This window comes from Pseudonaja textilis, chromosome Z (genome assembly GCF_049901715.1).
Source record: "Pseudonaja textilis isolate UNSWEBS1 chromosome Z, rPseTex1.2, whole genome shotgun sequence".
NCBI lineage: Eukaryota > Metazoa > Chordata > Lepidosauria > Squamata > Elapidae > Pseudonaja > Pseudonaja textilis.
In genome coordinates this window covers 5,838,757-5,846,883 of record NC_142008.1, presented here as the reverse complement: position 1 = coordinate 5,846,883, position 8,127 = coordinate 5,838,757, and the positions used below count along the sequence as shown (strand labels likewise).

General features: G+C 49.8%; 1 protein-coding gene across 10 annotated transcripts in view; it reads left to right on the top strand.

Moving 5' to 3' along the window:
* Window positions 1–3,496: 3,496 nt before the first annotated feature.
* The window catches only part of ACVR2B (activin A receptor type 2B), a 66,651-nt gene continuing 62,020 nt past the window's right edge, over window positions 3,497–8,127 (top strand). For 5 of the 10 annotated variants that reach the window (XM_087916912.1, XM_087916909.1, XM_087916911.1 and 2 more), the window contains exon 1: window positions 3,516–4,489. In XM_087916912.1, the coding sequence (XP_087773038.1) occupies window positions 4,438–4,489 (52 nt within the window). In that variant the 5' untranslated portion in view covers window positions 3,516–4,437. Of the gene's footprint in view, window positions 4,490–8,127 lie in introns of all 10 variants that reach the window. The other 5 variants (XM_026718506.2, XM_087916914.1, XM_087916913.1 and 2 more) reach the window with 2 other exon arrangements.

The window sequence follows — 8,127 nt, the reverse complement described above, 5'->3', positions numbered from 1 at the left end:
ATAATCACTGCACGATCTCATTAAGAAAATCTTAACAAGTTAATTAGCTTTCTTTTTCTTTCCCAAATCAGAAGTGAAATAGAAATATATGAATGTTAGAATTAATACACATTTTTATAAATGACTCAAGGTAGCGAAGATATATAATATCCATTCTCCTGTTTTCCCCATAACAACATTGCGAGGTGAATTGGGCCCCAACAGTGACATTATTCCAGGGAAATGGGAGGGGCTTGAAATTCCTTCCTTCAATTTCTGTTGAAGGACTATTTCCCCCTCTTGACTAGGAATGTGCTTGTAAGATTGGAACTCAAGACTGCAGTGTTTTTCGTGGTGGGAGATCCTGAAATGTGGAACTCAAAAGACAAAATCACACACACACACACACACACACACACACACACACTTTTTAGTTCAATCTGGCCACGTATATGTTGCAAGAAGTGAGAGCAAAACAATCTCTTCACCAGAACTTGTTGAGGGAACAGCCTACCTACAATCAGAAGAATTTATCAGGTAGGTGTGAGACACTTCTAAACATTTCTCTGAGATCATAGACTTAGTAGATGAGACTTGATTACACATGGTGTAAGGGTCTGTCTACTTCTTCCTAATTTACAATTCCACTTATATTTTCCAGCAGTTTAATCTAGTGGTTAAGACACCAGGCGATAAACTTGGAAACTGTTGAGTTCAAGTCCCACCTTAGCTGTGAAAGTTGGTTGGGTGATTTTGGGCCAGTCACTCACTCTCTCAGCCCATCCTACCTCGTAGGTTATTGTTGTAGGAGGAATATGATCATCATCTTGAGTTGTTTATTCAAATAATAAAGATGAGGGGGGGTGAGGGAGAGGGGAGGGAAGGAAGGTCTCCAGATACTATTTTTTTTTAGGTGTCTTCAAAAGACCTTGAGAATTTTGGGACATGTTCCACCAGATAAGAATGTACATATGCTATATAGATAAGAGATAGCTCAAGTATTTTCTGCAACCTTCCCCTAACACATGGGCGAGCCATGTGTAACCTTCGAATGTTGCTTAACTTCATTTCGTTAGCATCCTTCACTGTTGGCCGGAATATTTCCTCACAAACTGCTAAGAGTTAGATGCTGTACTTATCTAGTGTATGGCAAATACATGGACTTATAATAGTTCAACTGTCAAAAGTAATAATAAGAGGGAATATTAGAAATTGAATGATGGTATTGTTATCTATGTTTAAACAATATTGTGATTGGCATTGGAATAACACATTGAAACACTGAATAATTAAATAATGAAAGTCTATAATTTAATACAAATATGTGTATTATTAACACTAGAACTACATAAGCTTGAGGAATACAACAAATATGATTAATATCACTAATTTTATTTGTACGAAAATTTATGTCGGGTGCCACACTATTCACATAATGATATGGATATACTATAAAAGAAAATCAAAAACTTGAAACAAACAAACTAACAAAAAATGGATAGGGTGGTCTATGTTGAAAAAAATCAGACATTGGGCCGGTGTAAACTCTCGATGGACATGTTAGGTATGGACAATTGTTCAGAGTTGACCAATGCTGGTGAGAAAGGTCAAAACCTGGCACCTTTTGTGTAGGGTCATTTTTGTGTGTGTAGGCTTTTATTTTTTAACCACTGTTAGATTGTTGTCTTCCAGATAGATACTGTATCCCATTCTGAAGTCTGATTCACACTAGATAGGTCAGCTCTCATGTATTTAACTGACTTATCTAGACTTCAGATGGGATACTGTATTTATCTAACACTGGTTTAAAAACATTAAAAAAGAAAAAAGCCACTGCAACACAAAATAAGTCTTTAGAAAACTCTATATGGTATACAATGTTGCAAAAATCTGTCCTTCAGGGGATTATAGAAAGCCAGAAAGACAGCTGAACATCCAAATTTAAGCCAGAGGTTTTACCTATCTGGTTCAGGATTGAATGCATTGGATTTCCTTTTGACTTCAGCTTTGAAAAGCCAATATTCCCAATTTGTCTACTGCTGAAGGAGGTTGATTCAGCTTTTGGGCTTCCTCGCTTGTTCTGCTTTTCCCCCCTAATATTAATTCGAGAGACCACTTATTTTTTGGTGTTCCTTTAGCAGCCGGTATAATCCAAGACAAATGCTTTGAACACAAGAGTCCTTTGGATATTGAGATGGGTGGCATACAAGTTTCATATATAAGTAAAATGAAAATAGCAGAACCACAATGATGCATTTTCAATTGAAGTCCGATTTCAATTTGAACCTAGCAGGAAGGAAAAGAGAAAAGCAAAGGTTCTAGAGCACTGATCCAATATGGATCTCCCCTGGGGGCCATTTCCCACGAAGGGTTGTGCTATTAATCATTGCAATTGGGAACAGAGGTAGTGACACTAGGGGTTTTGGCAGTTAAACTGGCACATCCAGGCTTTGCAACACAATGGCATGGTTGGCAGTTTTGTCATCTTCATGGATCTTTATTTCTTGCACCTTTGGTGCCTGGGATTTCCTTGAGGTCTCCTATCCAAAAATGAAACAAGTCTATCCGCACTTAAGTTTGTGCCTGTTTACCATCTATTGCCTTTATTGGGTGAAACGAAAAGGCTGGCACACTTTGCAGCTCATCAGAACTCAACTATCTCCTCTGATAGTTGGAAGGCTTTCTACTAACTAAAAATCAGGACCCCTGGCAAGCTTGCACATTTTTTTTAGATCATGGGGCTCATATTAATATGACCTATAATTTCCCACTCCACGAGGGATTTATACAGGTTCCGTTTCAAGCAATCCTGGCTCGCTGGAGCTAAGTTCTCCTAGAGATGTTAGCGGCCCGAGAAACCCCCTAGCCCGCATTCTCCTTCCCATGTGGGGTCGCTCCCTCCGGCCTTACGAAGGTGATATTCCGGAGACCAGGGTACACGCGCCTATGTGGAGACCCTCAAGGGCCGAAGGGGTCTCGATCGGAAGTCCTCTAGCGCTTTACGGGGCAGCAAATAAAAATCCCCCTCCACTTCGCAGGACTTCCTTCCGGACAGAAGGGTGGTCGAGGGCCGTCCTGCGTTACTTGGTACGGACAGCAGCTGGCCTCCAACTAGGGACGCGAGTGTGAGCAGCCACACGTGCAGGCTCCGTAGAGAGGCCAGCGATGCAGCTCTTCCTCGCGGCTTTCGCTTCCAGGGGCGAAGGCGGGATAACACCTGCCAAACTCTCGGACGCCAAGGCGCGCGCACACAGGCGCGCGACCTGCCCGTCCGCCTCTCTCTCCTCCTAGGCTAGCTCGCCCTGTCCTCGCGGGCACCCTGACGAGCAGCTGCCCGCCCCAGTCATTTGCCGAGCATCCTCCCCTGGTCCCGCCTCTTTGCTCTGGCCCCCTCTTTTGCATCCAACATCCGGGCTCCTGCCTCTCCTCCAAACACCACACCTCATCCTCCGTTTCCCCCTCCCCCCCTTCTCCCGTACCGGAGGGGGGGGAAAAGGGGCGGGCTCGAACGCGCGCGGGGCGGGCTCGTGAGCGCGCCTGCCTGCTTTTGCCTGCCTGTTCATGGCAACTGCAGCCTCAGTCTCGCCTCCCGCTCAGAGCGGTAGGCACGCTGCTCGTCCGTTTCCCGTGCGGCCGAGTCGGCAAGCGATGCCCAAGAGCGAGGGTGGCTATCGCACTCCGCCTGTCCCCTACAGCAGCGCCTTCGCCACCTTTTCTCCCGGCCCGAACGGCATAGGCGGCGGCGGCGTTGGTGAAGGAAGAGGAGGACGTGACTGAAGCCGCAGGAGCGACTCGCGCTCCGTTTTGATAGCGATGTTGGCAGCCGCCGTTGCCTGAGCGGTGGTGCCTGCTCTGGAGACCCCCGGACTCCCCGAGGCAAAGTTTGTTCTGCTGGCTGTCGCTGCCTCTTGCTTTGGACTTGGAGGCGCGCGAGCGAGGGCGATTTAATTTAATTGGGGGAGGGGACGGATAATTCCGGTGAGGGGGCTACGCCGCGCCTTCTCCTCCGCCTCCTCGGCTTTTCCTCTGCCCACCCCCCTTCCTCCTCCTGCTGCCGCGGCTGCTGAAGAAGAAGACCAAGAAGAAGAAGAAGAGGGACGCTTTGGGGAAGGGGCGGCTGGCGAGGGCTTGCCGGCCTCTCTGCCGCCACCAACACCCATCAGGTCCGGATAAGCGAGTCCCGGATCGGCGCATCTCTGTGAATTGGAGCGGCAGCTTCCCTGCGCCGGGAACCGGGCAGCCTGCGATCCACCTGTCTTGAGGATTTAAAGCCGCCCTCAACGTATCTTCTTGGCTCTCCTGTTGCGGGACTTTGATTGCTCACCGAGAGCCGAGAAGGGTTTTCAATCCTCCTTTTCGAAGTCTGCCCTCCCTCCCGGTCCACCCGTTCGTCTCACCCGGCGACCCTTCCTCGCACCAGAAGGCAAGAAACAGGAGAGACGGAGAGAAAGGGGGACAATGAAGATTTCGTGGCTAACTTTCGCCTTCCTTTGGGGAAGCATTTGCACACGTAAGTATGGGGAAAAGTTTGCGAAGGGCAGCTCCTTCTTCGTTAAAGAAAAAGGGGGTGTGCGTGATCTGGGCCTTATAATAATCCCATTATTCACAACAACAATAACAATAATAATAATGGTGATGCCCAGAAGGGGAACCAGCAGCATCAACCCCAATGTGCAAGCGCTCAAGTCGGGGAAATACCCCAAGTGTTAAATGGGGGGAGATTGGTTAACTGGAAAGGGGAAAAGAACAAAAACAAGCGCACTTCGGCGCTGCGGGAGCCACTGGGGGCAATCGCTTCCCCCTCGTTGCCGCGTGTTTTGATCGCGGATCGAAACACGGGAGGGGAGCGGTGTCCCGTTGGAAAGGACCCGATAAGGACGGTGCGCTTCTTCTAGGAGCGCAAGGCTGCTTCCCGTGAGGCATGTGCTGGAGGAAACAAAGCTGAGGCGGAGAGGAGAGCGCGGCTCGGCTTTCCCTTCGCCTCGCGTGCTCCGGCTTTTCGCCCTGGCGAAAGATAATCTCATTTTCCCTCCAGCACAGGAGCAGGGCGCGCGAGGCCTCGGGGTTTTGCTCCGGGTCTCTTGCAGGCGATGCTAAGCTTAGAAGGGCGGGGGGGGGATGCAGGAGCTTGCAAACAAGCCGTCCCCCGTCCCCCCCCGCTCGCCTTTTCTCGTCTTAAACAAGTTTCCCTGGGGGGTTCCTTTATGCGCGTGGCTCGTCCACCCCTTCCCATCCCCTGCACCCTCTTTCCAAGATAACGCCTGGTGTGGAAACGGCTATCAGAAATCCTGCGGGCGTCAGACGCACCGCCGGCTCCTACCCAGCGCTGTAGGACGGTTTGGCGTGGTTTGGAAAGCGTTCTTTTCAGCCAGATCTTGGCGATCCTCCGCTTTTATTGGCGGCAAACTACCCTGGTGGCTGAACGGATCAGGGCGCTTTTTTCAAACCAGTTTGCAAACGCTGCTGGCCGGCGCTGGAGAAGGAGGGCGGCTGACACTTTCTCCTCCTCCCTGGGGAAATCTTTCAACTTTCGCCCGAGTTGGGCCGGCTTTCTTGGAGGTTGGAGGGTGGGGGAGCAAGCACGTTAGCGGAGAAGTTGCAAATGTAAACAAGCGGATGAGGGTGTAGCCCAGGCTTTGGCAAGGCCCTGCTCCAAAGAAACTTCCCCGGAGGAATTTTATTCCGTGCTGTTTTGCAGGCAGCCCTTTTACCCCCAAACGAACCTCGACACTGGGGATCGGGAAGGGTTGGGTTGGTGGGGGGGCGATGCAGATTCGTTTATATTTATGCCTGCCTGGACCGTGTCTGGAATTTCACTATTTTGGTATTTCCTCCCCTTAGGAGATGATCCCCAATTGCTAAAGAAAGGAGCCCGGGGAGGGGAAGTGCGCGTGCATGGGGAGCGCAGAGCAAAAGGGATGTTTGCCAGGCCCCGGCTGCAACTTTGCTGCCAGACCCTTTTCTCTTGTTATGGAAATGTTGCCTTATTGTCCCACCGCACTGATCCCGCTGCAGATCTGCTTTTCTCTTCCCGCCCCAGCCTTGAGGAAAAGGAGGAGGTGATGACGGCGGGGCGGGAGACGGCGTGTTGCGCCTTCCTTTCTTTTGCTCGGCAAACCTTCCACCAGCGCCGGGAGGCGAGCATTGGCGCGTAAGGGGGGGTCGTCTCCCTAGCCCAGCTTTTGTTATACGTTCTTCCTCCCCCCTTGTTTGGATGACTTTAGGAGGTGGGGGAGGGGTCCGCGAAAGGGGGAGAGAGAGAGAAAAAGAGAGATCACCCTTCGGGGGATTGGAGCAACGTCGAGCGCGGTGGCAGCGGTAGCCGCCGCCGGCTTGGCCGAAAAAAACGCGGCGCGCGCAACGCGCCGATCTCGTGGCCGCGGGATAACAACAACAGGGAGCGCTGACGTCACTGGCCGGCGCGGGAGAGGAGGGGGCGGTGGGGCTTGGACCCTGGAAAGCATCGGCCGAGCGTTCGCGCGGCTGCCCCTCAACCCCGGCCGTAGGGAGCCATCCCAAGGCTTACCAGGGGGAGAAAAGGGGTCCTTCTGTTTGCCCTGGTGGCATGTCCTGAGCTCGCCCGGTGGCTTGCTTCGGTTCTGGACATAAGTTGTCCCACGCTACCTTTTGCCCAGCCCGTTTGCTGCGCGAGCATCTTTCCGCAAGCTGCAAGATGCTGCTCAGTTGGTTTTCTGGGTTTCTTTTTTTCCTCTCTCTCTCTCTCTCTTAATGGGTACCATCAGCTACTCTCTTTTAGGGAACGGGCCTCCGGGGCCTCCTTCCACCCTGGCATTGCCTCTCAAGAGCCCCCCTCCCATCACAAATCATCCAGGCAGGAGGGGACACCCGTTCTCCGGAGCTATTCTGTGCCACGCTAGATATACATGTAGGTCTCCTATCTCCCTTTAACCGTTTTCTCCCTCGCTTTTATGTCCGTGGCTCCTGCAGATCCTTTTGCGAGCGGGCTTGAAAACTCGGGAGGGGTTAAAGCCAGCGAAGTGGTTGCTTCGCTGGGTTTTCTTTGTTCAGGGTACCCATTATACATTCACTGTCACTGCCTCCTCGCCGGTCGGGTGCTGTAAACAAAGCTCGCTCCATTTTCCTTTTCTCTCCGTCCGTCCCCCCACCCCATTTTAATGCAGCTTCAATGTGCAAAAAAGAAAAAAAAAACACGGGGGGGGGGAGATGCAGTGTGGGCCAGTGGTCCAAATACCCAATTGAGCTGTGGGTTTTTTCCAGAGGAATTCTGCTGGCGTGGAAAAGCCCCATCTGTACCATCTAGAGATTTCTGGAAAGACCAGGATAGGTTGGAGCAACAATATTAGATGTGTGCCTGTGTGCTTGCAGTATCAAAATTCTGCATGCCTGCAGTCACCAACTGCTCCCGGTTTTGGAAACATGATTTATATGAAGGAGCTATTTTTAGGTCATCTCTCTCCTGTGTGATTTTTGTTTTAAAAAGATTTTTTTAATCTACTGCGCTTGCTTGCTTACTTGAGCAGAAAAATCCTGCTTGTTTGTCCTTCCTATTGCTCTCTAAAACAAAACCAGCATTTTTTATGTTGGGGCAAATGCCATGCTGGAATGCAATTAAAAGTTGCCTTTTAGAAACACGCTTTTGCTGGCTTTCCAAAAATGTAATTCTGAAAATTTAAATAAGAAGGGTGGGAATAGTGAGGCTCTCCCTAGGAATAAGGTAAACAGTTGACCCTGGCTGCTTTTTTAAAAGGTAGTTTTAATGAAGCCTTAAATTCCTACAGCTGCGTAGAAATGGTTAGCTGGAAAGCTGGAACTGACGTGTTGAAGCCTTGTGTTTGTGTGTGCATGATGTGTGCATGCCTGTGTATTGCATATTACAGCCTGTAATACCAACAACCCAGCAGACGTCAGGGTTTCCGTTTCTTTCATTTTTAAATGCCAAGGTGAGCTTCCTAAAAGGGGAGCAGCCAATGGCCCCCTGTAAAGAAAGCAAAATATGGCTGGGTATTTTGCTTACCTGTCTGAGTACACACACAAACACACACACACACTTGATGAATCTCTATGGTTTTGTTTGCCAATTATCCCATAACTCTTTTCCCCCATTGCTGTGAACACAAATCTGCCTTGTAGGAATAGCAGTTTCTGGTAGAAAATGAAAAAAGTTCC